Source organism: Girardinichthys multiradiatus, chromosome 1 (assembly GCF_021462225.1).
Source record: "Girardinichthys multiradiatus isolate DD_20200921_A chromosome 1, DD_fGirMul_XY1, whole genome shotgun sequence".
NCBI classification, from domain to species: Eukaryota; Metazoa; Chordata; class Actinopteri; order Cyprinodontiformes; family Goodeidae; genus Girardinichthys; species Girardinichthys multiradiatus.
The window spans coordinates 35,947,013-35,974,312 of record NC_061794.1 but is presented as its reverse complement, the minus strand read 5'-3'; the positions used below and the strand labels follow the sequence as shown (position 1 = coordinate 35,974,312).

Here is a 27,300-nt window from a genome sequence, read left to right as displayed (position 1 = left end):
ATTCTAACTTACTGCTATTCAGATGTAGGTAGGATTTTATTTCTAACGTCGTTAAATACAGTATCTTATGAATGGTAAATGCATCTACAATGATCATCCAGCAGATGGCAGCATTGTGTCGTAGCTGCTGTGGTGTGTTTTTTTATTTTTTATTTTCCCATCTCGTGAGCTCCGTGTACGTGGGCCAGCGTGCGCGTAAGACTGGGGTTTAGCTGTTACTGTCCGGTGTTTAGCGAAGAGGTAACAGCCGCTAACAAGATGGACAGTATGGAGGTAACTGACAGCTAGTGTATGCCTGTGTAGACAGACAAGCCACCGACGTTGTTCGTCTAGATACCAGCAGCAGAAATGGCGGGGATTATTAAAAAGCAGATCCTGAAACATTTGTCAAGGTAAGTGTTTTTTGTTTTTTTTTGTTAGCCAGTTAGCCCATCTGGGTGATGGATGGTTGTAACGTTCCTGGTGTTGTGCTTCTAATATACCAAACCTTTTTCACGTAGCTATGCTAGCTACTTTTCAGCTCACAAACACGTTTAATCAACAACAGTATTAAAAATAACAGTGGGACGACATAACGGGGTCACTGCACAAGAGCAGCACTTTCCCATACATACCTGTTTATTCCCGTCAGCGTTACCTTGCTATGTTTTATGTATTGACCTTTAAGTTCCCAACCCCCAAATATCTAAAATAATGGATTTATCTCAGATGATTATAATCTATCGACCTATGTGTAGTACGGATACACTAGGAATTAATTTGTTTCCAGATCTCTTAATGCAATTAAAGACAGTTTCTTGGTTGATATTTTGCCGAAATATGACATTTATGCCAAAGAAACAGGTGTGTCTGTGCACTGATTTACACCAGTTTTCATTTTGTAGCTCCTGTGCCAGATAAGATTGAATCTGATTAGCTATGAGTCTTCAGGCTGTACTCCAGTGCAGTGTTTCCCCAACCCTGGTCCTCCCTGTGGTCACATACAGACAGAACCCTTTTTAAAGGGTAATTTGGCTCTTCATCCAGGGTGTCTCTGTGTTATGGGGCAGCATGCAAATAAGGATAACAGCTTTGTTTTATGCATACACACTAAAAGTAGAAAACTGCCAATTTATTCAACATGGTTGCCTAATGATTCTTAAGGAAAAGCAATAAAGAATGGGGAAAATTAGTTGTATTTCCATACTTCATTCTCTACTCCACAATCTAAAAGTCAGATTTATCAATTCTTTAGTTTCTTTTTTTTATATATATACTTTATGTCTGATCATTGTAGAGGTATGTGCTATAAATTCATAGTGAATTTTTATATTTCTAAACAGGACAGATATATGTCTGAAAACGTATGGTATTTTGAAATATAAAAGATTTATGAGACCCAGACACACCTGATTCATAGGAATGAATAACCTCACCAGCTTATCTTCAAGCCCTGCTGAAGCCTGCTAATTACATGCAAGTGAAAATCAGGTGTGGGTCAAGAAGGGAGCAATCAAAACACACAGGCCAGTTTAGAACAAGGACCAGGGTTTTAAAAAAAACAAAAAAATCTCCTCTAGTGATCTTTGGCGTTCTGGACCAGCTTTTCTCCCCTCCGTACTTTTATTTAATTTGTTCTGTATCTAAAGCTTACTCTCGGGAAAAATAGTCTTACTGTGGTTTGAAAGGGTTCAGTTTAGCGGTCTAGTTTTTGCATGTTTTACCAGGCAATAAAACTACCACGTTTATGTCGTGGACCTTTTTTTTTTTTCTGGATCTGCAAAATAAAATGTACCTATTTATTTTTTTTTAAGATAAATGAAATGATAAATCCTCTGTTTAGCCTTTCTGGTCTACATGCAGTTCATTTTGACAGTAAGGACCTTTGTCTTACCCTGCGACTGTTCTTGCTGTAAAAATACAGTGAGTCTAATACTAACAAAAGCACATTTCTTCAGTCACTTATTTGATTGTTTTATGTTTATATAGCTATTTCTGTTAAATGTTTATGAGCTGTTTTGTTCTCAGTTTAATTAAACTGTGTGTACAAAGACTCCTTTGTCCGTTCTGACTTCCTGAATGTTTGCAGTCATTAATCCTTACTAATCTCGCCTACTAGCAGGCATTACTTAGTCAATAAATAATAGCCTCATTATGATCTTTGATTTAATGTGAGTTCTAAAACACAGACTGCTAATTCAAGTGTTTCTGTTGTACCAAAAAGTGCAAAAGAAGGGATTGAAATGCACATTATTATGCCAGTTAATGTCAGCGTTTAGGGCTTGTGAAACTTCATTATCTCTTGGATTGTGCTATGTAAATTAAATAGAGGGTTTGTATGCAATAGTTCTCTATACTAACAATAGCTGGTGGTTTATTCCTTCACATTTAAGGGAAACTTAAGTATTGAGTTACTTAGGATTATCTGGAGTAATGTTGTATGAGGGCTGGGAACCACGTGTTCAGTCCGGAAACTGACAGAACATGAGTCTTGCAGTTTAAACTAAAAGGTACACATCATAGCTCAGTTTATGACTCTGTATTTCCTGCTCTCTCTTTATTGGTATCTAGAATTTTATAGATATTTGTGACAGCTTTGTATATTTGTGTATTTTACAATAGCTTGGAAAAGTATTCTTGCCACTTTAATGTCTGTACATGTTGTTGTGCTTTGACTTCAAACATCGGTGTATTCAGTGTTTTTGGTTTTAATGTGATTGACCGGGTGTGTCTAAAATCAGTCCACAAAGGCAGGTAACATGTATGTTTCAGGTCTCTCTCTGATTTAACACACTGATGACATGTTGAGGGGTTCATTCAGCTGTTTGAATGAGCAGTGTTTGAGCAGGTATGCATCTAAAACCTGCAGGACATTGACCCTTGAGTACTGGAGTAGACACCCTTGTGATAAACCAACTTCAAATAGTGCATACTTGTGAAGTAGAAGCAAAATGATAAATAGGTTTTTGGAGTGTTTAACAAAAATAAAATCCCTGAAGTGTTTTGTGCGGATTTATTCAGCCCTGCTGAGTCAACACTTTGTAAAACCACGGTTTGCTGGAATGAGACCTGTAAGTATCCCAGCTTTGCACATAGAGCCTGAAAGGCTTGCTGACTTTTCTTCTGATTTTGTATCCGATAAGGAATTTTTACGTTGTCCTGCTGGAAGGGGAAACTCTGCTCTTGTCTCGAATCGTTTGCAGCCTCTAACAGGAGGATTGCTCTTCATTTAGCTCTATCCATCCTACCATTAGTTTTGAAAATCTTCCTTTAAGGCAAACTGCAAAAAGACTTCTTATGGTCTTTCAGCAATGACTTTCTTCCTTTCGTCTCTTTCATAAAGACCAGATTTGTGGAATGCATCCCTCTCAACTGAGCTGGAGATCTCTGCTGCTCCTCCAGAGGTACCATGGGCGTCTTGGCTGTTTCTCTGATTAATGCTGTCTTTGCCCGACCTCTTAGTATACAAAGATGGCCATGTCTTGTTGGGTTTGCCATACTCTTTCTATTTTTGGATAATGGATTAAACGGCGCACTGTGAAATGTTCAAAGCTTGGGATATTTTTAATAACCTAAACCTGCTTTAAAGTTCTCCACTACCACATCTCGGACATGTCTGCTGTGTTTCTTAGTCTTCATGATGCTTTCTGTTCACAGATGTTGTCTACAAAACCTCTGAGGCCTTCACAGAGCAACTGTATTTACTCAAAGATTACTGAACTGGAATTTATTTCGAGGCACCAGAATAATAAAGCCTAAATACAAATGAACATTACAGTTTTCACTGTTTTTATTAGAGAAAAAAATAGATAAACCTGTACCCTTTTCTTCCACGATTCCAATACTTTGTGTTGATCTATCATACAAAATCCCAATGGACTACATTAAAGTTTATGATTGTAATGTGATTAAAGTTGGGGAGATTTGAACACATATGACTATTTATTTCAAGGCACTGTATGTGAAATTGAAGCCCCTAACTAACAACTTAGCCCTGTTGCATGTTTCTGCCCATGTTGCTGGTACCCTCTTTATGGTTCCTTTGGCTCACCATATCGCCACACTTGAAGAGTTTATCTATGTTGGCACTCAAATGACTTGGAAGCATCATCCCAACATAGGCAACAATTTTGACTTACATTTTTTGTTTCCCCCCCCCAAGGTTCACCAAGAACCTGTCCCCGGACAAGATCAACCTGAGCACGCTGAAAGGGGAAGGGCAGTTGTCCAACCTGGAGCTAGATGAAGAGGTCCTTCAGAACATGCTTGACCTGCCGACCTGGTTGGCCGTCACACGGGTCTACTGCAACAAAGCCGCCATTAGGGTATGTGCTTATTGACTCATCCAACCTGGTTGGCTGCATAAATCACTTGTTTACTCTGTCACAGTTTATTTTCAACAATTCTCTTCACTAGTGGTGCACCTCCCATTTGACGCTGTGCATTTGTAGATGAGCAGTGACAGATTCACAAAGATAAGAACTGCTAGCGGCTTTGAATGTTCTGAGTCTTTAGACTTGGACTGGTTGCTGATAATGGACTGATCATTCGTGATTCAGAAGAACACTGAAGGCCAGAGGCTGTCATGATTCTGAGATATAGTGGCTTGTGTTCGCATAGCTGACAGGCTGACTGCTTTTTTTTGTTCCCAAACAATTTCAGTAATCCTGCATTTCAAAGATTCAATTCAATTCAAATTCAAAGATACTTTATTGATCCCCGAGGGGAAATTAGAATTCCAGTACAACCCATCCAAACATACATCATGACACAAGACAAGGGAGACGGGTCACTGAGGCTTTGCTGCCCACTCACAGGCGCTAGATGAGAAAAGAGGCCAAACAATTTCAGTAATCTTGCATTTCAAGATCCATCGCTTCTAAAGTTGACCTAAAATCTGGCTTTAAAGTAAGATGCAGACATTTACTACTTTTGGCACAATATTCTCTACATTGCGTATGATTTGTATATTATGCTGCTAGCTGAAACCTTCTAAAAATTGAAGACATACTCCAGTAATTTAAGTTAACCTTCCTGTTCCAGCCTAAGGGATATTTGCATGATTGTTTCTGACAACAGCACTGCAGACTGCTGTTGAAAAATGTCTCTCAACAGTTCAGTTTATTTAAATTTTACTGCTACTTTCACGATCCACTTCTCATCATCTAAAGTCATATTTTGTTGTTTTTGTTTAGCACATTTACTCAGATCTCTGACACGATCAACATGAATATGTTGGTACCAATAAGGTGTTCTGAAATGCCTCCATCAGTTGATTCAAAAGCCATTGTGATTCGAACGTCAGTGTTTATGAACATATAAATAATATGATAGAATCTTTTTTTTCAATTGAATGATAATTATAGTAGATATAGTATACTAGAGATCTGAGTCAGACAGTTTCTTTTTGATTAGCTCTGATTGGGTGATCAGCAGGTCAGATACAGGAAAAAAATATATATTTTTTAATATTTAAGTGCATTTAAGCTAAGAACTGCCACCATTTTTGTTTCATACATGTATTGACCAACATAATTTATTTTGATTAACTTTGTTTTGAATTTCATAAAAATCAGATAAAGGTTAGGCACATACGCTTCAGTGAATAAATGTTGTTAATTTCTTCATTTAGTGTTAAACCTCTTAGAAAATAAATCTGAATCTATCACAAAAGAAATTAGCAGTTCGGTACCTCAAAGGAACCTGGAAATTGGTGTCGGATAACAAAAGCTTGATCTTTGTGCATGCCCACGTTCCTGAGTGATAATGTTTTTTTGCTGTAGTGTACGTGCTTCATGCTGTATCTGATATCTTGGGACATAACGTATATATGAGTGTATAATAAGCGATATTTTTGCTGTTTTAACCTTAGCTTCAGGATAGTATTATTCGAAAAACTTTAGATTTACTGGTTGTGGTGAAATTATTTGATGAGCTGCTTCTTGTTGAAGCATGTGATTCAAATTGAATACCTTCCAAAATCCACATGTAGGTAAATTTGGTACATAAATATTCTGAGCTCAGTACAGTCCGCGTTTAAAGTGACTAATTTAAAATTACAGTTATTTAATGTGCTCTAGCTAGTGATTCACTGATCGGACTTTGATTAGAAGTTTAATCTAGTGATTCAGATTTTATCAATTGTAATTTTCTTTCTAGGGTTTTGTTTTATTTCACCTAAGAAATCCACCAAACACTGTCCTTAAAAGAAATGTTCTGCAGGTTTCTCGATAGAGATGGTAGTTTTAAATCCAAAAGAAAGTGAAGGGTTTATATAACCCATTTTATGCATTACAAAGAAATGTCCATAACCTTTTTATTGGATTTGTTCTAGTACATGGCGTTTGGTGGGTTTACAGACAGAAATTGATGATGAAATATTTGGTGCATTTGATGAACAGGGAAAAAAAATCAGATTTTTCTATATCTGACCCATAGATTACCTGTCTGTACCACTCATAAAGCTGGCAAGTTACTATCATTTAGACTTATGTCACTGTCCACCACGTTAGACATAGCATTAGTTACTCAAATCGGAGCAGGTTGGGAAAGTCAAAAATGTTTTAAACTTTAGATTTTCTGTTGTAAATTTGGACCATTCTGTACCCTCTCTGCTGTGGGAGCTTTCACTAAGCCTTTGTGTCCAGTGGTGCACATCACTGTGTGACGTGTCTCTGAGTGACACTCTATTGTCTTTTCAGATACAATGGACAAAGTTGAAAACAAGCCCAATTTGCCTGGTAAGGATGACGAAATGCTTATGTGGAGTGAAGCTGCCTTTTGGTCTTTTGTTTAAAAATAACTTAACTCTGTCATAACTATAGCATTTCTTTCTGCATTTTACTGCTGCAACAGCTGCCTTCCTTATCCTGATATCATTAAAAATGTTAGGTTACTTTTGTATTGGCTCAATTGTGTGTGGTTTTAATGCTTTGTGTAGTTTTTGGATAAAGTGGAGGTTGAGATGAGGACATGTGAAGAGCCTCGTCCACCCAACGGCCCCTCTCCCATTGCTATAACAGCAGGACAGAGGTAAGCCATCTAAAATCCTGAAGTGAATTGTCAGAAATCGATAACTGAGCTATTTTCCATGTCGTGTATGCGTTTCCAGTGAATATGGCTTTGCTGAGAAAGTGGTTGAGGGCATGTCTGTCAGGATCAATTCCATTACCATCAAGGTACAGGCTCGTGCCTTCCACGCCTCCTTCGAGCTGTGGCAGCTGCAGGGCAACAGCCTCAACCCCAAGTGGCAGCGCAGTGACCTTCGCTACACCCGCGTCACTGATCCCAAGAGAGGAGAGGTAAAGTACTGCGCTGTAGGCATTTGCTCTCTACACTGACAGCCATATAACAACCAGCTAGATTTCTGTCATTGAAGCCACATGTTTCTATTAAACCTGCAGTAAAAGATTTAATCAGGTCACATGATTTTATTAGCTCCTGGGCCTTTTTTTAGGATGAACAAGCTCTCCCAGTAAAGCCTTGTATCCATTTCTTTCCTATCCACAGTGTGGTCCCTGGGCAAAAGCCTCATTCTAGTCTCCTCCTCAACCACATTAAACCAAACCAACACCCAGCTACCTGACAAAGCCCATTTTGACCCAAAAATAATTTCACGTTTTAATACTTATCAGCAATGAAAATCAATGTGATGTTTTAGTAATTTGTTATCAAATGGATTAAGAGTTCAGCAATAGTTCTGAAAAAGCAAAGAATCCATTTTTATTGTTTGTTTTCTTCACAAATCACAAACTTTGAACTTTGAAGATTGTATAATCAGTGTAGAATGAATTAGTCTAGGTTTGGCCAGTCTATACGTTATGCTTTTCACCCTTGTCTCAATCTAACGAGTTCCTATTGCTAAAAAATATAAAAAATGCTTCCCTTTGTTTTCACAAATAGAATAAAAAGATTTCCTGAGTCTGAAATGATGTTTTAAAAAAGCCCTGTTCAATGTAGAACAGTCAAGTTTTGAGTAGTTCATATATTTTTGACTTTGAACTAGACATGATCGTCTGTAATTGACGGTAGATGAATAAAACAAATGCGATTTTGCGCCAAATTGAACCTTAGATCCCAATTTCAGCACAATTAACCTGCCACAGTGTATCGCAATTATATTTCTTACATTGTTTATGCTGTACACAACACAGCTGCCTACTTCCTATTGACTGCACATGCAAACAAGCAATTGAAAACTTTTTTGGCAACTGACATATGTGCTTATAAGTACCTCTAGGCTGTGCCACCCTGGGCAGTGAGCCATATACAGGTCCTTCTCAAAATATTAGCATATTGTGATAAAGTTCATTATTTTCTATAATGTAATGATGAAAATTTAACATTCATATATTTTAGATTCATTGCACACTAACTGAAATATTTCAGGTCTTTTATTGTCTTAATACAGATGATTTTGGCATACAGCTCATGAAAACCCAAAATTCCTATCTCACAAAATTAGCATATTTCATCCGACCAATAAAAGAAAAGTGTTTTTAATACAAACAACGTCAACCTTCAAATAATCATGTACAGTTATGCACTCAATACTTGGTCGGGAATCCTTTGGCAGAAATGACTGCTTCAATGCGGCGTGGCATGGAGGCAATCAGCCTATGGTACTGCTGAGGTCTTATGGAGGCCCAGGATGCTTCGATAGCGGCCTTTAGCTCATCCAGAGTGTTGGGTCTTGAGTCTCTCAACGTTCTCTTCACAATATCCCATAGATTCTCTATGGGGTTCAGGTCAGAAGAGTTGGCAGGCCAATTGAGCACAGTGATACCATGGTCAGTAAACCATTTACCAGTGGTTTTGGCACTGTGAGCAGGTGCCAGGTCGTGCTGAAAAATGAAATCTTCATCTCCATAAAGCTTTTCAGCAGATGGAAGCATGAAGTGCTCCAAAATCTCCTGATAGCTAGCTGCATTGACCCTGCCCTTGATAAAACACAGTGGACCAACACCAGCAGCTGACACGGCACCCCAGACCATCACTGACTGTGGGTACTTGACACTGGACTTCTGGCATTTTGGCATTTCCTTCTCCCCAGTCTTCCTCCAGACTCTGGCACCTTGATTTCCGAATGACATGCAGAATTTGCTTTCATCCGAAAAAAGTACTTTGGACCACTGAGCAACAGTCCAGTGCTGCTTCTCTGTAGCCCAAGTCTGGGGAACGCGGCACCTGTAGCCCATTTCCTGCACACGCCTGTGCACGGTGGCTCTGGATGTTTCTACTCCAGACTCAGTCCACTGCTTCCGCAGGTCCCCCAAGGTCTAGAATCGGCCCTTCTCCACAATCTTCTTCAGGGTCCGGTCACCTCTTCTCGTTGTGCAGCGTTTTCTGCCACACTTTTTCCTTCCCACAGTCTTCCCACTGAGGTGCCTTGATACAGCACTCTGGGAACAACCTATTCGTTCAGAAATTTCTTTCTGTGTCTTACCCTCTTGCTTGAGGGTGTCAATAGTGGCCTTCTGGACAGCAGTCAGGTCAGGCATGTCTTACCCATGATTGGGGTTTTGAGTGATGAACCAGGCTGGGAGTTTTAAAGGCCTCAAGAATCTTTTGCAGGTGTTTAGAGTTAACTCGTTGATTCAGATGATTAGGTTCACTAGCTCGTTTAGAGACCCTTTTAATGATATGCTAATTTTGTGAGATAGGAATTTTGGGTTTTCATGAGCTGTATGCCACAATCATCCGTATTAAGACAATAAAAGACCTGAAATATTTCAGTTAGTGTGCAATGAATCTAAAATATATGAATGTTAAATTTTCATCATGACATTATGGAAAATAATTAACTTCATCACAATATGCTAATTTTTTGAGAAGGACCTGTATTGGCCATTTGTCATGTTTTGTTAACCTGATTATAATGTAAAATTTTGATGTAATAATTGTTTCAGGTGTTGACTTTTAAAGAAATTAACTGGCAAACGTTACGAATCGAGGCAGATGCCATTGAGAGTGATGACCAGGACCTTGGCAGTACCCCATTACGTCTCATCACTAACCAGGGACGCATTCGCATCGCTCTAAAACGCAGAGTAAGGCTATATTTCTATTCCACATCCACTCACCTATCACAGATGGAGTGATTTGACATATAAACCCATTGCTTTGTTATCTGTTTCCAGATAAAGGACTGCAATGTGCTGGCATCCAAGCTGCTTTTCATTCTGGATGACCTGTTGTGGGTCCTGACAGACTCTCAGCTCAAAGCCATCATTCATTATGCCAAATCTCTGAGTGAAGCCATGGAGAAGTCAGCCCAGCAGAGAAAGAGCATGACTGCTGAATCCTTACAGGTTTTACCTGTTTTCGTTCATACTTGCTGTTTTTTGTGGTTTTATAGTTTGGTCGGAATGACAGAAAAGGCCTAATAAAGGAAACGTATCACACTGACCTGTTACACTAACATTTTGTGTATGGATATCTAGATCAAGATCTCTTTCCTCTCTGACACTGATCTGAGTCATTTAAGCTTAGGCATTTGCCAGTTTTGAGTCCCAATCCAATTCCTCAAAATACAGTGATACATTTTTAAATAAAACATCAGCACTTGCTAAAGGTACATGGTCTTCCGAAATGACGTATAAAAGGCAATCTGTTAAAGAGTTCCCACTAATGAAAAGACCAACTCTGAGACATTTTAAGAAACTTTTTGGCAAATTGCTGGAAACTATGTTTGTTGATTAAAACTTTGTCTTAAGTGAACTAACTTTTAGACTTTTTTTTTTTTTTTTTTTCACAATTTTTATTTTTGTTTTTTCTGTGGCTCAGACGGCTCCTCCATCTCCTGTGATCCACAGCCTCTGGACAGAACCCCCACCCTTCTCCACAAGCTCCCCCAACAACATAAGTCAATACTTTGATCTTTATGATGTCAAGGAGTCATCCTACCACACTTTCATATCACGCTTGGACTTACACATATGCAATGACAGTTCTTCAGTGGATGAAGGTTAGACGGCAGTATATCAGCATATGCTATATCTTAGCATGCTGTACTCTTCCAATTATACTATATTTGTGCTGTTTTATTTCTCCAGAAAACTTAGGTTGTGTGATGTTATTCCTAAAATCTTGCACATTGTTCATTATTTGATGGGTAATTGCTGTCAAGCTGGTTTTAAACAACTCTCATGTGATACTGCACAGATGAGCCTCCCCCACCGGGCCTGCAGGGTGCCATGCAGCTAACCTTTAGGAAGCTGGGCTTTGACTACTATCCCATTCACAGACCTGGTGAGTGGAATGACTGGTTCTTTTTCTGACTGCAGTTTTACCCCTTAGGCTGTGTGATGCCCTCTCTGTGACCAAAGCATCCAGTCAAGACTGGCTGTTGGGAGAATCACCGCTCTGGCAGACTAATGGCATCGGAAAATGTGCCCAGTGTTGTAATCCTCAGTGGAATATTTGATGTAATAAACAGTAGAGTTGCCTTCCAATCTAATTAGGTTGAGTTAAAAAAAGGTATGATATTCACAAATAAAAAATCTGTGTTGCATGCCCACTGTATATGTTCAGCCCATTTTACTTTGATACCCCTAAATAAAGTCATTAGCAACCTGTTGCCTTTAGCAGTCACTTAATCTGTGAATAGAAACACTTGTCTGTAATTTACCTTTGTATATAAAGGTGCTTGGGTCAGACGAGACCACAGTTGAACTCTTTATATGCCACACCCTGTGTGAGGTACAATACTAATACTGCACGTGCCCCTAATCGCATTATCTACACCATGAAACACGGTGGTGGCAGCAGCATGCTAACGCCCTGCTTTTCTTCAGCAGAGACAGGGAAGGTGGTCAGAGGTGAAGGGATGAATGGAGCTAAACACAGAGTAAACCTGGAGGTAAACCTGTTAGAAGCCGGAAAATACTTGAGACCCGGACTAAGGTTCATCTTCCAGCAGGACATCAATCCTTTAGCCAGACAATTTGATGGTGTAGATCAGAGTCCAGGTTTAGATATATGGTCACAGATATTCATTCAATCTGTCTGAGCTTGAGCTGTTTTTCAAAAAATGGGTCATAGTGTCAGTTTCTAGGTGTCTAAAGGTTGTAAAGACTTGCAGCTGTAATTGCAGCAACAGGTGGTTCTATGACATGTTGACTCCAGGAGGCTTAATTCAAATGCATGGCACACTTCAGATTTTTCTTTGAAAAACCGTGGAGCATTTCCTTTTCATTTTATTACGGACTAATCTGTGTCGAGTATCACATAAAATTCCAATCAAAGACATTGAAGTTTTTGGATGTAACATGACCTTACAAGTAGAAAAACACTGAAAAAATATGACTTGTTTAGGTGGTTTGTATGAAGATAGCCTCCTCCCTTACAACATTTAGAGCAGCTAAGTTTGCAGATAATTTTAAACAAATTTCAAAACGTCTGGAAAAGCTACAGACGAGAGTCAAGAGAATGGCCATAATTGAAGTAGTATTTTTTTGGGTGAAAATCAAACCTCATAGCAACTGTAAAGCACACTGTTGAAGGGCTGATTATTTTAGCTTATTTTACAGCCACAAGCTCTAGGCACCTTGCAGCAGTTGACCTCAACATTAACTCTTCCTTCGAAAGATTATTCAAAGTCAAATCAAAGGCCCTCTGTCTGACCGCTGAAATAGATTTTCTTTATTGGAAATATTAACTCTAAAGCCTATGATGGACTAGTGATCTGCTGGCAGTGTACTGCTCCTCCCACCGAGAGACTGCTGTAGATGGGCACCAGCCATCTTGTCCATTCTGCGACCCTTTGTTTTTATTTTATCTAAGCTCTTTAGGATGACTGTTTACAAGAAGGAACAACTGTTTGTCTAAATTAGAGAGTTGTAGTTCAGAATGATGACTAAATCACATCTGTTTCTGACTGTTGCTCTTACTCAGCTGACGGGTGTCGACACTGGGAACGCTACAGTGGAGCCATGGAGGCGCAGGCCCAGTGGGCAGGAAAGCTGCTGCAGGAATATCAGAGGAGAGCTGAAGCCTGTGGGTTCCCAGGGCCACATGCTGAAGGGCCCCATCCAGCCAAGGACTCTCCTGCAAAGACTGCCAAGGGTATGACTTCAGAATCTTTCCAAATATATTTTATTTTCATATCTGATGAAGGCAAAATTAAAGCTTCTGAGAGAAATAAATGCATGCCAACAGTTATTTCAGAAAACATCTTGTTCAGAATATTTTCTCTGAAGAGTTTGATTATTTTACATCACTTCATCCAATTATCTGCTTTCTTTTCTTTATTATAGTTATAAATATAGCAGCTATTGGGCTCATTTCATCTGATCCATATTCACAAATACAAGCAAATGATCTTCTTCCCATCTCCAAACTATAGATGGACAGACTAGCCCCAAGATGAACCCGTCTGACAAAGAGCAGGCAAACAGCAGGAACTCAATAACAGCTTCTTTAAATTCAATCCTGAAGAGGCTGCGATCTAGCTGCGTGGTGATCAGGATGGATGATGTGGACATTCACCAGGCAAGCTTTTATCACAAACTGATTTGATACACATACAGTTTATGCAGGAGTTTAAATGGAGCCAGAAACCTCAGTCGATGGAGTAAAACAGTTGGACACTGGCTGATGTTGATACCAGCTTCATAAAATGACTGAAGAAATGCTACAAAAAGATTGTTTGATGAAATGCTTAAAAATTCTCTCCCTTCAAATGACAGTAGAGATGAGTTAAAAACACATGTTTTTGGGGAGGAACCTCTTCAGTCTCTTTCCCAACAGTGGTGTGCTCATCCCTTGTAGAATATAACTGTTGCTCAATCAGCAGCTTTTAAGGCATTTAGCGGACAGTGTCCCCCCCAAGGAGCGAAACTCTCCTTTAGAGCAGCATCAGACTGTCGTTCTGGTGAACTTTGCAATTCAGTGGAAACACCTGTGTCATAGTAGGGCAGCTTAAATGACAGCATGATACTTGTTCTCATTCCATGTATTATTAACTGCATCACTAGTGTGTGACTCAGTGGAGAAAAAAAAAACCCCATTTTGGCTGCTGTGGCACCTGTAACTTATGAAACCCCTGCCGGCCACAATGAATTACACAGTCTGACTGCTTCTGCATTTTCATTTGTGAATCCATCATAACTTTTACCACAAATAGGCATGGCCGAGGATAATTTTAGTTGCGAGAAACTTTTGGTTCCCCATTTGAAAAAAGCAAGACACACCCAGGGGGATGCCCTGTACGCCTGGTTTACACCTTTTTCATTTCTAACAGGAACTCTTAGATCTTCACACTCAGGAGATTAAATTCAGTTTTCTCCTTTTAGTCATTAATTGATCGATTTGTTATTTTCTCCCCTCTGATGCAGATCAGTGAGCAAACAAATCCCAGTTTAATGATATTTCAATTACTGACTTAATCTTTATTCACTTAGGTGTCTACAAGGAGCCGTCACAACAAGAAGACTCATTTAATATCTTGCAACCGGAAAGCTCTGCGTTTGCCTGATAATGTACCAGCAGTTCATCTGCAGTTTACAGAGTATTACTTCCCAGACAGCTCCAATTTACCAGGTACCTGGATGCCCCTTTTCACATTACTTTTAGTTTTGGGTGGATATGCAGATGGAAAATTAGTGTTTAACGGATTTTCGTATAATCTGTTGCAAGATTATGTGCGCCCCTTTGTTATCTAATTACATAGGTAAAAGCTTATTGCTTTGGAATCTTGTAATAGTTATTTTTCTTTCTGTCAGTTCTGACCCAACCATTACAACAGTCTTGAATTTAATCATCTTTAATGAAAAACAGGGATTTCATGAGTTTGTTCAATTCCATGATGATTAACTGGTTTGAAGCTTATACTATAAAAAAGGTTTTAAAGGTAGGAGTTCAGGTATTGGGGAAAAAACAAACTTAGGTTGGCAGTTATATTTAGTTTGCATAAGCTGATAAGTAAGTTATATACTCCATTCGTTTTTTGGAAATCTTAAATTTAGATTATAAAGGATTTTAACAGTCGTAAATTTAACTTACTGAAACTTGCAGAAACCGTGTATTAGACCAGCTTTTTTTATTTAACCTACGATTTTTTTTGATTTGTCATTAAAATTAGCTGATTAGCAAAAAATATCACTATACAGTGGATCTCAAAAGTGTACACACCCTGTTAAAATCTAGGCTTTTTTGATGTAAATAAATAATTTCCACCTTCTTTTAGACATGTTTTGTATGTACAACCATCAGCAAAACAAACAAATCTGTTTTGAAGAAAAAATGCCAAAAATGAAAAAAGCTGCAATAACCTGGTTGCATAAGCGTGCACACATTAAACTCTTTGTCTTACGCACCTTGGAATCCAACATTTAGTTTTTCCTGGTTACACACCTTTAATCAGTTAAACCTGATTAACCAGAAATACATTTCAGCTGTCCTAGTAAGGTTTTCCCAACATTTGCAGTTTTTACTTAAAGGCGTAGTGTAAAGGATCTCATTGTACAAACGTATCAGTCAGGTAAGGGGTACGAACACTTGCACCGCATTATGTATTGTTAGGAATAACCTTACTTATTATTACTTGTAGATGAGGTTTCACACACACAGCATAATGATAAAGTATAAATTCTAATGTTTTCACTTTTGTTACGACATGGATAAAAATCCTCATTGACGTACATTATAAGGACAAATGACCTAATGTTTGACATAAAGTTTAGTACATTAGGTCTGATAGTGAAACAGTCTGTAACCGGGTTTATTAAAATGCTGCAGCAGCACTTAGATTAAGGGTTGGACACCTGGTATTACACACCCTATCAGATAAACACCAGAATGATGACACATAGTCTACTGATAAACACTGAGGGAGTGTACGTATCTTGCGCGGGTGTACCAGATATAAAACTACATGTGACCTTCTTTCGAGGCTGCTTCATCACTTTTGATCTCCGAGGCGATCCAGGATGGGAGCATCAGCGCTGATCTCTATAACCATTCCGCTGCCTTATTTAGAATAAAAGTGTTAAAAGTTTGAGAGTTGTTCCTTCAAGAGAACGTTTTATAGACATCGGGGTCGCTTCAGGGGTAAAGAGCCGGAAGAACTCCGAGCTGTCTAACCGGCAACAGTGTGATTGCTTGGACAGTATGCATCATAGCACAGCAAAAATAGTCAGTAGTAATGGGAGAAAATTGCTGTTTCTCCAAAACCTGATAAAAAGAGAAGACAAAAACAGCAGCACTGAAGAAGTTGTGGGAATCCCAGCAAGTACAGGTTGTGCTGTACACGTGACAACAATCTGCTGTAGTATTTGTATGCCTTGAGTAAGAAGTAAACATGAAAAAGATTCCTTTCCGCCAAAGAAAACGTCTAGTCCTGCCTATATTCCAAAACCCTGCGGCACTGTGGCTAAACGTTTGGCCACAATTCTAAAATGCAGGTTTGACACAAAAACAACACTTTGCATCACTAAAACAACAGCTAAGCCAAAGTGAAACAGTGGTAGGAGCATCATGATCTGGGTTTAATTTCCTCTGATGGAAATGGGTTTTTGTCAATGTGAAAAAAATTGTAAAAAGGTTATTGCAGCTTTTTAAATTCTTTTTTTTTTTTTTCTTCTCTGGATAAGCTTTTCTTTTAAATTGTATTGGAGGTGGAACAAGTTTAAACATTTTTCTTTTTTTTTCTTTTTTCATGGTTTCACCTTAGGTCATAAAAATTGGCATTTTAACCATGGGGCGCAAACCTTTGCCAGCCACTGTATTCCTTATTCAGTGTGTCATACCAGAATGTTTCCTTTTTTTGTTTTTCTCCCAGTGCCCACTTCAAATCTGTATGTCCAGTTAAACAGCCTTCAGCTATGTGTGGATGCAGCCAGCTTGCTGTGGATCAGTCTGTTCTCCAGGGGTCTTCTGCAGACCCTGGACCAGGTCAAAGCATTTTACCATTTGCAGGATAGTAAAAAGGCTGAAGAGCATGTAGACATCCGCATGGACGCAGCTCAGCTTAAGGTAAACGCTAAACTCTTGTGTTTTTCATTTAGTCCTGTAAAGATTAGCCCTCTCTGCCACTCGACGTCTTTGGATCTGTATACAAGTCCAAGGTTCTGAATGTTTTGCTTCTTTTTATAGCTGATTATTCCTCTGGATTCCTCAATATTGGACCATCCTGAACGTCCACAGTCACTTTCTGTTATTGTCCTCCAAATGGCTCTCAGCAACACTCGCCACTGCCCTCATGGCTCCACAGCTGACCTCAGCACTATGTGTGAAAAATTTACCGGCTGCTCTTTCTTCCAGTCAACACCACCTTGTCCTTACCCCAGAGATCAGAGTGCCTTCCACCCCATTCCTTCCGCTTTCCTTCGGCACTTTCAAGAAACTAAGCCTCAGCCTCTGGACAAGAAGCAGCTACGATCCCAGGATATCTGGTCTCTCAATATGTCACGTGTTACGCTGGGTTTTGATGGAGCTCGGCAATTTCCCAAAGGGAAAACTCAACCATTTATTGAGCCGTTTGCGATGTCTGGGTGGATGTGCCAGCCATCTGCCTTTAAAAGTGAATCTTGGTCTTCCTCATCCAGTCCTGACAGAGATCACCATATTTCCTCAGACGAGGAGCCTCAGCAGGGTGATGCCTCTCTTGCTTCTATACATTTCCTGGTCCACACTATCACCCCACTAAAGATGTGGCTCAATCACTACCAATACGTTGCCCTGCTGAGGATGAAGGATGCCATGATTCGGCTGGGGGCAGAGTTGAGCCAGGATCTGCAAGGTGATAAACAAACTCATGGCCAGAAGACCAGACCACCCACAGTTTGTCTTGCTCTTCTGGTGGACTCAGTGGAACTGGGTCTGCTTTTGCCCCCAGCCTCCGCTGGACCAGAGGACGAGGTTCCCCAGACTCCAGAAACAGACAGCCCCAGCATGACAGACTCCAACATTTCCCCAACTCATCACTCTGTTGATGGCATCCTGGAGGACAGCGGTTTAGAAAACGGCATCTCTTCCATTAATAGAGCTGCTGCTGCATTAGATCGGGATGATCAAGATGGTGTGGTGGAGCAGGCTTATGAGGCTGTAGAGGAGGAGGAGAACGGATTGACAACAAAGGAGGAGACCCCTGGTCTGTCACCTCCCCTCTCAGTGGGACCCTCCCCATTTATATCCCGCGAATCATCTACATTTAGCCTGGAGGGAGAACTGTCGAGTGCAATCAGCGTCACCAAGGATGCCACTAAAGATGCCATCAGTGCCTCGCTGGATCTAACCAAAGGGGCGTTCTCATTAACAAAAGATGCCTTCAGCATGCTGAGCCGTGGCTCAGGCATGAGTAAATTGTTCAGTGCACAAGTAAGGTGAGTTCTCTCCTGCTGGACTGCAGTTTGTGTGATTGAAACCTAGAGTATCTTGCACAAGTATTTATATCACATGGATAGTTATAACCACAAACTTTACTGTGTTTTATTGGAAGTGTTTGTGATAGGACAACATGAGGTTTTGCATAATTGTGAAGCAGAAATATACAAATGTGTTTTGCAAGTCTATTTCTTAAAACTTTTTGGTACATTTGTTTTCAGCCGTCCTGAGTCAATATTTTGTAGAACTACCTTTCGCTGCAGCTACATGTCTTTCTGGAAATGTGTCCTTCTGCTTTTGCAGAGAAATTTTGGCCCATTTCTGTTTCAAAAAACTCAAGTTCTCTCAGATTTGGTGCAGAGCTTCTGTAAGTCTGCGTTTTTGGATTCTCAATTGGATTTAGGTCTGTAGTTTGACTGGGCTACTCTAAAACATGAATATGCTTTATCTGAATCATTCCATGGTAGCTCTGACTCTTTGTTTAGTGTCATTGTCCAGCTGGAAGGTGAACCGCCACCCTAGTCTTGTATCTTTCATAGCATCCCCACAGCATGATGCTGCCGTCTCCATGTTTAACCATAGTGGGATGGTGTAATCAGGGCGATGTGTTACGTTTTCCACCACACATATAGCTCTGCATCTAGGCTAAAAGACTGGGTTTTGGTCTTATCTGACCAAAGCATCATTTGCCTTTCATATTTTTAATGTCTCCTACATGGCTTTTGGCAAACTGTGAACAAGACTTCTTGTGGATCAGCTTTGTTCTCGCCACTTTTACATAAAGTCCATATTTGTGGTTGTAATAATAGTTGTCTTGTAGACTCCTGGACAGTCTGCCATCTATGCTGTGGATCTCTGCAACATGTTTATGTTTAAATGCTTGCACATATTTTCTCCTGATATGTCTGGTTTGTGTCTTGATCATGATGCTGTTTGTTGTCTAACAAAGCCTTCACTGAAAATCTGTAATTATATTCAGATTAAATTACCCCCACTTTTCATTAGAGGGCTTTTGAAGGCAGCTAGATGTCCTGGATGTTATTGAGTGGTAAAGTAAAGAGGATGAAGAGAGTGAATGTAATAAAAAGTTTGTGGTTGTCTTGGAAATAATAACCGAGGTTCTACGTGTGTGTTCTCAGGGAACAGAATCCGCGTGCAGAAGACTCCCCCCCTTCTCTGCGGCACCAATCCTTGAAGCATTCGCACTCCCAGCAATCCTTTGATAGTGCCATTTTGGATGGCAGCCTCCCTGATGAAAATCTGTCTATTGATAGTGATTTTAGCAACAATTTTGTTGTTCTCATAGACTCAGGTGATTTAAATACTGCCAAGTTTTCTAATTAATTTTATCTAAGTAATGGCTGTGTCATCTAGTTTATGTTTGTATAATGTTTCCAGAATCAGGTTTGGAGTCTTTGCGCCTCAACAACACACCCGCAGGGAGCCGCGGAAGCCCAGCCCCCGGAGCAGAGGGAGGCTCGTCGGCTGATCTCAGCAGCTCCCTCTCTCAAAGCACAGACGATGTATCTCAGGACATGGTGAGTTACTGTTGTCACGTGGAAACATGTTGATTGTTACCAGAGGTGGAAATTAAAAACTGCCACTGTGGCTGGTGGATACAGTTTTTAAGCAACTACTCAAACATTTTCCAGGGGGATTATTTCACCTCCGACAACCAAGCCAGGTCAAAACCTTTTATTTGGTGGTGACTGGACTTCAGCTGCATGTCAGTACAAATTGTAAACCTGCCACTGTGGCATTTTTATTGTTCAGATCTACACGCCACTTCATAAATGTACCTGCATTTGGCCAGTGGCTAATTTCCACCCCTGATTGTTACAAAAAACTTGTGGCTGACTTATAAATTGTTCAGGGACATTTGAATAAATATTAGTGGAAGTATATATGTATATACTTTATTGCCGAAAGTATTTGTTTCTCTGCCTTCAAACACACATCAACTGGAGTAACATCCGATTCTTCCACAAACTTTAGGAGTTATTAGAGTCATTTTTGATCATTCTTCTTCCAGAACCGCTTTTGTGAGGTCATACATTGATTCTGGACGAGAAGGCCTGGTTCACAATAGAACAAGATGTTCTATTGGGTTGAGATCAGGACTCTGTGCAGAGCCGTCAATTTCTTCCACCCCAGACTTGCTTATCCATGTCTTAATGGACCTTGCTTTGTGCACTGGTGCGCAGTCCTGTTGGAATTTGAAGGGGCAATCCCCAAGCTGTTTCCACAAATTCAAGAGCACGATTCATTAGGAGTTCCTTCCAATGGAACTGAGGGCCTGAGCCCGACTCCCGAGAAAAAGCCCCACACCTCAATCCCCTCTACACCAAACTTTACAGTTAACACAAGGTTGTCAGGCAACTGCCACACCCAGACTCATCCACTGGATTTCCAGACAGAGACACGATTCATCACTCAAGAAAACATCTCCGTCTCTCTAAAGTCCATGGGTGGTGTGCTTTGCACCACTTCATCAAATGCTTTGCATAGCACTTGGTGATGCTTGTATGCATCAACTCTGCCATGGAAACATATTCCCCGAAGCCCTCTAAGCACTGTTCCTGAAGTTATGGACTATTCATTAAGTTGCTGACCTCTGTACACTATGCACCTCAGTATCCTCTGACCCCGCTCTGTGATTTTATGCGGCCTACCACTTTGTGGTCTAGTTGCCGTCGTTCCCATATCCACTGTTGCCACTAACTGTGGAATATTTAGGTGCGAGGAAAATGTATAGCTGAACTTAATACACAAGTGGCATCTTATCATGGTACCACGCTGGATTCACAGAGCTCCTAAGGGGCGCATTTTTTCAAAGCTCTTTGTAGAAGAAACTGTTGGCATGCCTGGGTGCTGGATTTTAAACTTGTGTTCCCTGGAAATAACTGAAACACCTGAATTCAATGATCTGGATAGGTGAGCGAATACTTTTGGCAATATAGTGTATTTGGGCCTTTATATATATTGTTTTGACCCTGTGCAAAAAAGAACGAGTTCACTAAAGAATGTGTAACTTGTGCACCTAGCGGCTGTTTTGAAAGCTGCCGAAGTTGTTTATGGTATTATCATTGCATACTGGAAAAGGACAGTTCAAATAAATCAGTTTAAAACATTTCTGACATCCATGCTCAGGATGAGTTGTATGTAAAGTTTTCACAGGCAGTGTACTTCAAAGTTAATAAGAAAACTAATTTAAAACGGTAAGAGCATACATTTGACTACTGATGAGCTGATTTACAGTCCTCAGTGTTGCTTCTGATCCTGAGTGGGACAGCTTGTACTGTGGAGGTACAAGGAGAAGACCAAACTGTTGCTGTCCAAGTACAGAACCTCACTCCTGTGCAGTTGGGCAACATCAGACAGTCAGAGATTCTGGCTGGTCTCGTACAAGGTAACCTGCATTATCATGGTTTTCCTCAAAATGAATGTCAAAAAATGTTTAATCTCTGAAGGGATCTGAAGGGTAAAGACAATGTAGCTGCAGCTAGAACGTATCTTCATCTCTTTTTCTGCAGCTGCAGGCGAACCAACACATAGGCAAGATAAGCAGGGATGCAGGAAATCCCCAGCGCTCTGCTTGCGGGCAGAAATGGGCCCGTCTGCAGCTCGGCGCTCTGCTCTGGATGAATCCCAAGGTTTTCTGGATGTGAGACTTCAGGACTGCCAGGCAGAGTTGTTAGCCTCAACAGTAACTAACATCGGTCCTTTCCTTGAAGATGAGTTCAGTGTAGACGGTCAGCCAGTAAGGTTACACTTGTCCAACGTCGCTGTAACTTTCAAGGTAGGTCCGAAATGTTCTGATGACACCATGATGGTCTCATCCCTTCTAAAAACATCATGTACAGTTGGTTAGAAACATCATGCTCAACAACTGTCATGTATTTAGCCGTTTTATTTTCTGAACATTTCTAGAGGTAAAGTAGTGAAGAACTTTTTTGCATCTGTTAATGTTTTAAGATGTTTTGTTTTCTTTTAGGATGATGGACCCAGAATATACCCCACTGCTCCTCAACCTGTCCCTGCCAAATTTATTATAGATCAGATGCTGCTGCAGCGAAGTGATGATGGCATCATGAGAATCAAAGGTGAGGGGGAAAAAAAACACCGTAAATGTGATTTAAATGTTGGCACACCCAAGTGAAAAGAAGAAAATGAACCTAAAACGCACTGAGAACACAGTCTGCATGTGTGGTCACACCTTTACAGAACAATGAGTAGAAAAAGCATATCATCTTTTTCTTTCTTATTTCAGCTGAAGGTGCAAACACTAAACCCTCAGCAGATGTTCCTGCTGCTGGCTTTGACACGTTTAATGGCTCAGACTCTGGCCAACAGCAAAATGAGGTAAGTAGGAAAAAAGAAAAGCTGTCTGGGGCTTACTAGAGAACATTTGTGAATAAAAGCTTTCTTTTTTTATTAATTTCATCTCGAATGTAAAAGTAGCTTTACGTTTTGATTTGGGTGATGCTACTTGCAAACTGATTGTGATTATTTTCAGGTGCTCTTCATTAAAAGTGAGTAAAAAATCTAGACCTGTGTTGCAGAAGCCTTTTTCAGTAGAAGAATTGATGGCAGAGAACTTCATAAAAATTATGTATGGCTGAGTGCAACGTTGTTGACTATTTGAAGATAAATTTCTCTTCCTTTGCACAAATATTTACCAAAATATTAACACATGACCAGTATATGAGCTGTCACTCTGTTTTACTGTTGTTACCCGAGCCCATCAATCTACCAAACAGGTGTCTCCTGTTTTATAGCAATATGTGAACTGAAAATATTTCACAGGACTTATTATTTAGATTTAGAATTTGTTTGCCTATTTTTAATCTGTGGTGATCAGCTCTATATAGCATATTTTTACTTTGCAATATGAAGCGTAAACAATTCCTTGGAAAAGTATTCATACCACTGGAACTTTTTTTGTATTTCGTCACCTTATAGCCACAAACTTCAGAAGCTTTGATATGGGATTTTATGTGACAAACTAACCCATGGGCACCATTGCAACGTGGAAGGACCAGGTTACATGTTTTTTAAGAGTTTTTACATATAAAAATCCAAAATGTGTGCTGTGCACTTGTTAAGGACTGGTCAATCCAGTATCCAAAGATAGAAGGAGTGTGGTACAACTGCAAACTATTAAAGAGGTTTTTCATCTATACTGACAGACCTGGCAAGCCTAGCATCAATAAGAGAAGCAAATTCCAGCAGACAACATTACAATAGAGCCAGAGCTCCAGCAGAATCGGTTAAATTAATGTACTGTATGGGCATGTGTTAAAATGGCCTAGTCAAACTCCACACCTAAATCCAGTATAAAATGATGTTCAGACTGTGTCCATCAAACCTGACTCAGCTTGCGCTATTTTTGCAAAGATTAGGCAAAAGATTCTCTCTATTGAAGCAAAACTAGTTGAAGCATATCCAAAAAGATTTGCTGCTAAAGGTGGTTCTACAAAGTATACCACACTTTGTTGAAAATCCATGTCTTATTGTTCCTCACTTCCACAAATATATGCTTTGTGTTGGTCTACTACATAAAATCCTAACATTGACATCGGAGAAAGTTCAGGTGCTGATATGGGACTGTGTAACGCTTTTGTAATTACACCTGGTTGTTAAGGATTGAAATGTATGTCAACATGCTGTGCAGATTCAAGTCAGAGCATTAGCTGTTATTTACCAGTACAATAACGCTGCCTTTACAGAGACAAACACTGGAGGCCCAGCTCTGTGACACTCAGGCTGCACTCACACAGGCCCTCGGTGAGAGAGAGCGCCTCCTGCTGGAAGTAAGGAAGTACGACCCCACCTTTACACTCTGATCCTCTTAGACACTGACCCCTGATCTCTGGTGCTGCTGAGAAATGGTGATGGGATGTGTCAGACTTGATGTTAGGAATAGCCGAGCTAATTTAAAGTCATTTCTAAAGATAGATCTGGGAAAACAGGAGGTGAATCCAAACCATGTCTTCATATCACTTCCAACTGGCTCACACAGTCCATGAGATTACAAACAGCCCCGCTGTAGCTGTTACTAGAAACCTGGACTTCACTTTTAGGGACAAAATGGTTCTTTTTTTAATCTGGCAGTCTTGGTATTTATTACTGATGTGCTAAACAGATTTACTCTTGTTTTTCAAACGAATCAGGGTGGACTGTGACCATTCTGTGATTTCAGTTCAAAACAAAGCATGCAACATAATGAAGCTTTAAATCTTTCCACTTATTGTATGTTATGGAAATGTTGCACAGACAATGCCAGACATCTATCTGTCACTTCTCTTACACGGCATGCTTAGTGAGCAGTGCTAATTCAATAACAAATGTAGCACATTTTTTTATTGACCATTTTAGTGCTGGGTTTATCACTGTAGTTAACTTCTGTTTGGTGTAAAATAGGAAAGAAAATATCTCATTTCATTTTGAAGTGTCAGTTTATACAGTTTTGTGAAAGGTAGAAGAAAAAATGCACTTTTTTATTTATAAAGCAAGCGTTCATTTATTTCATAAGACGTTCAAAGCATCTCCCTCCACCTTCTATAGGTTAATCACCAGGTGGAAAAGGTACACACTCATACTAAGTTCTCATTGTCCTCAAGGAGCAGGTTGGATTATTTGCCAGTGTTCTTTTATTTTGTGTATTTGAAACATTTCTTTAATACTATGAAACAATGTCTTCTGTGGGCGAACGGCCACTGAAGACAGCATGCCTTACAGTTTGTCCCTTCCTCTTTGTGGAGAACATTGTGCACAGAGCTTAATCATCTGCCCTGGAGAGGTTTGTGATTAGAGAGACACAGGACTTGGTTCTCCTTAACATGACTGTGTAGCTTGCCAAGAGACAAATCACAAAGCATGTGTGCTATAGTGGTCAAAAATGTCTTTGTATTATTTTACTTGACTGTATTTATTTTACATTCTTTAGTGTTTTTTTTTAAACAATATTTTTAAAAGGTGGTACTGATTATATGAAAGATTAATCAAATAATTTAATAGTGTTTCTTTTGATCCACATTTGTTGCCAGTCTTGTGGTTCCCTGTAGGGAAACAACATAAGTTGTTTTGTTGAATCTGTTTTTTTTTTTTGTGAAAGTGCTTTTTTAAAATCTTTGGACTCCAATTTGTAGCAGTATATGAGTACGTGGGAGACCTCTGGTGGCAGAGACTTGTCATAGTGATTTCCATTTAAAATATTTTAGTCAAGTGACACTGGAAGCATCTCAATACACTAGAATACTTTTAAAAAGTAGATTTATTTCAGCAATGCGCTTTAAAAAGTGAAACTCATGTATTACATATGTTGATTACACAGAGTGATGTAGTTCAAGCATTTATTTCTGTTGACTTTGGCTTACAGTTAATGATTTTGAAAAGTGTTTGAAAGTTCGAATATTACAATACTACATTAGACCAATAAAATGAGCAGAATGGCATTTCTGTTTTAAAAAAAAAAAATTGCTAATGCAGAAATGCCAACCAAGTCAAAGGTATTTCCAATGCACTGAACAGTATCTGGAGTCAATACTTGGTCAGGCAGGATTCCTTTTGCAATAATTACTCCGTCGATGAGGTGTAGCGTGGAACAATCAGCCTGTGGTGCTGCTGAGGAGTTAAGGAAACCCAGGTTTCCTAAAAAGTGACCTTGCTTTGAGAGCCACTGTGCAGGCGCCAGTTACAACTTGGAAAAAAGCATGTCAGCAGAGAAAGGCATAAAGTGCTCCAAAATTCCCCAGTAAACGGCTGCTCTGACTTTTGTTTAGGATCACTAAGTAAAAACCCAGTCCTTTATCTCCTCTACTCAGGTAAGAAGCATCTGAAGCTGTCTATGTTTCAGGAGTTGCTTAACACAAGGAAAGCAACAGTTGTCGCTTGTTTCCTGGGTGCATCTACATGTGTTGGTTCTTTAAGCTCTGACTCTAGCCAAAGTCTAGGCCTGTGGATCCTGCCCAGCGCTCTTGAATCCTAGTCCTCTCAAGGCTGCAGTTATTGCTTGTAGACCTTTTTCCTTCTACTCAATTTCCTAATGATATTGGATACATTGCTGGGTGAGCAGCCATCTTCTTTTGCAAAGACATTTGTGGCTGAACTTCCCTGCATAGGGGTTCTAATGACAGTCTGCTAGACAAGTGTCGAGTCATCAGCCCTTTGCATGAATGTGTGGGCCAAAACATTTCTGTATAATCAAAATCAACAGAAACAAACACTTGAAATATATGAATCTGAATTACTGCAATAGATGAAATGTCTTTAATGATATTCTGATTTGAGATGCACCTGTATTTTCAGACAGACTTGCATCCTTTCAGACCACTGTTGATCTAGGCTATAGAAAGACTAGTGTTACACAAAACCTGTCTAAGAAAGTAAATGTTACATATTTTTGAATGCTTATTACATGTTTGAGATGACTACCTATGTATCATAAATTTGTATTTACACTCAGCTGCATGCAGAGTCAAAATAATCCTCAATATGTTGGTGTACTAAAGCAGATATACTGCCCATTTACCTCAATACATGTGATCTTTTTATTCGTTTTTGCTGCTTTAGTTTCTGCATGGCCTTAATGGACAAAGATGTTCCATATTGGATGCAACATGTAGCTCTGAGGTTTCCTCTAGTTCCTCTTTTAGAACTTGGTGTTAAGTAGCATCTGTTTTTTTTTTTTTTTTTTATGAAACTCTGGAGCTTTTAGTCAAATTTCCACTAAACCTGTTGCACTAGACTTCCCTTGCAGCCCCCAGCAGACTAGGCGTTTCCATGACAATGTAACTTGCCTACTGTGCCATGCAAATAGGAGAAGCAGACAAGTAGAGGGGGAGTGATAGGTGTTCTCTCAACCTGGGATGCTGAAGGGATTTTGTGTTTATGCTTTGTGAGTTACTTGCACTTGTTTTGATGTAAATCACTTCAAAAACATTGCATATGAGTCATTGTGGAAGTGTTAAGTGGTGAATAAAAAACTGGACTGTA

At 39.7% G+C, this 27,300-nt stretch overlaps 1 protein-coding gene across 1 annotated transcript; it reads left to right on the top strand.

Moving 5' to 3' along the window:
- The first annotated feature begins 153 nt into the window (after positions 1-153).
- On the top strand, positions 154-27,300 carry uhrf1bp1 (UHRF1 binding protein 1). The gene is made up of 21 exons (XM_047367989.1): positions 154-392; positions 4,142-4,304; positions 6,681-6,719; positions 6,920-7,011; positions 7,091-7,280; positions 9,888-10,028; positions 10,119-10,289; positions 10,765-10,945; positions 11,143-11,229; positions 12,874-13,044; positions 13,325-13,470; positions 14,382-14,520; positions 16,760-16,953; positions 17,074-18,302; positions 19,443-19,615; positions 19,702-19,841; positions 21,562-21,712; positions 21,837-22,102; positions 22,298-22,406; positions 22,574-22,665; positions 24,033-27,300. Exons 1-21 carry the CDS (start codon positions 349-351, stop codon positions 24,147-24,149), a joined length of 4,035 nt encoding a protein of 1,344 aa, XP_047223945.1. The 5' UTR covers positions 154-348; the 3' UTR covers positions 24,150-27,300.